Below are 2,100 nucleotides of genomic sequence, written 5' to 3'. Positions count from 1 at the left end.
CTCCGCCACTGCTTCAAGTGCAACCGCCCACTCCACGTTACGCCACGCGCCATTTTGTTTCATCATCGGCGTGGTCAAACGATCTGGGGCATTAATGCCTTGATAGCTAAAACGATCTCTATCCGATATCCAGCATTCATTAACGTCTTCATTTTCTCTGGAGACAACACGCACTAATTGATGTTTAAAAACATGCAAGTTGACGTTTGATCCGACGCTATCATGCGATGCTATTGACGGTGTTTGAATGACTTCCCAAGGACGCGCTTTATAACGTGAAGGTTTCGCGGTTAGCGCACCAACAGGACAGATATCAATAATATTGCCTGATAATTCAGAAGTAAGGCTATGCTCAACAAAGGTACTAATTTCCATGCGATCGCCACGACCGATAGCACCCATTTCGCGCATTCCGGCAATTTCTTCGCCAAAACGTATACAGCGAGTACACTGGATACAGCGTGTCATTTCAGTCGCCACCAAAGAGCCAATATCCTTATCTACCACCACACGTTTGACTTCATGGAAATGGGTCGCACTGCCGCCTGCACTCATGGCGACATCTTGCAGCTCGCACTCACCACCCTGATCACAAATAGGGCAATCCAGTGGATGATTGATCAGCAAGAATTCCATATTATCTTTTTGTGCTGATAAGGCTTTTTCAGAACGTGTCCACACCTTCATACCTGCATTCACAGGCGTAGCACAGGCAGGCATTGGCTTGGGTGCTCGCTCTACTTCGACGAGGCACATACGACAGTTTGCCGCGACAGATAATTTTTTGTGATAGCAGAAACGTGGTATATGAACACCCGCAGCATCAGCAGCCTCAATCAACATTGAACCAGGTTTTGCCTGAATCTCTTGATCGTTGATTTCGATTGTGACTAATTCTTCACTCATCCTGTTCTTATCCTAGCTAAGGCCAACATCTACTAATTTAATTATCAAACGGCTATCATTGAATAGCGCTTAGAACTTATTTAGATTTCACCATCGAGCAACCATGCTCAACGTAATACACAAATTCTTCTCTAAAGTGCTGTATAAAACTCCATACGGGCATCGCCGCCGCTTCACCTAACGCACAGATAGTGCGACCTTCTATTTTATGCGCCACATCATCTAAGCGATCGATGTCTTCCAAGGTGCCTTTACCTTCTACAATCCGTGTCAGCATGCGGTACAACCAACCCGTGCCTTCACGACAAGGGGTACATTGTCCGCACGACTCAGAAAAATAGAAACGCGAGATTCGGTGTAGCAACTTGACCATATCGGTGGTCTCATCCATGACCATCACCGCACCCGAGCCAAGGTATGAACCTGCTTTGGCAATGGTGTCGTAATCCATGGTCAATTCCATCGCGATATCGGCAGGCATCACCGGAACCGAAGAACCACCGGGAATCACGGCTTTCAGCTGGTGTCCATTACGAACTCCACCGGCCATTTCGAGCAGTTCACGAAACGGAATCCCCATCGGCACTTCATAATTACCCGGATTATTCAAATGCCCCGACATGGAAAATAATTTTTCACCGCCCGAACCTTCCACCCTAAATCCCTAAACCATTCACCACCATTACGCAAAATCACGGGGATAGAGGAAAGAGTTTCGGTATTGTTAATGGTGGTAGGACGACCGTATAAACCAAAACTTGCTGGAAAAGGAGGCTTAAAACGTGGCTGACCTTTTTTGCCTTCTAAAGACTCCAACAGCGCTGTTTCTTCACCACAAATATAGGCTCCGGCACCTAATGAGCCGTGCAGTTCAAAATCAACACCAGAACCAAGAATATCTTTTCCGAGAAAACCCGCCTCATAGGCTTCTTTTACCGCTTGTTCAAAACGAATAAATGGCTCGTCTAAGAACTCACCGCGCATGTAGTTGTAACCTACGGTTGCGCCGATGCAATAACCCGCTATCGCCATACCTTCCACTAAAGCATGTGGATTAAAACGCAATAAATCACGGTCTTTACAGGTGCCCGGCTCCGACTCATCCGAATTACACACAATGTATTTCTGTCCCGGCATATTGCGTGGCATAAAGCTCCACTTCATACCCGTAGGGAAACCTGCTCCACCACGACC

The 2,100-nt window shown here is 46.9% G+C and overlaps 1 protein-coding gene across 1 annotated transcript; it reads right to left on the bottom strand.

Annotated features, from left to right (window-relative positions):
- Positions 1–982: 982 nt before the first annotated feature.
- LOC106820345 (NADH-quinone oxidoreductase subunit F-like) lies at positions 983–2,097 on the bottom strand (the record flags this gene model as incomplete). The annotated part of the gene is given in 2 exon segments (XM_014824871.1): positions 983–1,560; positions 1,563–2,097. Coding segments are annotated over 2 exon segments (1,113 nt in total), but the record flags the coding sequence as incomplete, so codon positions are not given.
- Positions 2,098–2,100: the final 3 nt, after the last annotated feature.

This window comes from Priapulus caudatus, unplaced genomic scaffold (assembly GCF_000485595.1).
Source record: "Priapulus caudatus unplaced genomic scaffold, Priapulus_caudatus-5.0.1 Scaffold11746, whole genome shotgun sequence".
NCBI lineage: Eukaryota > Metazoa > Priapulida > Priapulimorpha > Priapulimorphida > Priapulidae > Priapulus > Priapulus caudatus.
The sequence above is the reverse complement of the archived record's forward strand: the minus strand, read 5'-3'. Positions and strand labels throughout refer to the sequence as shown.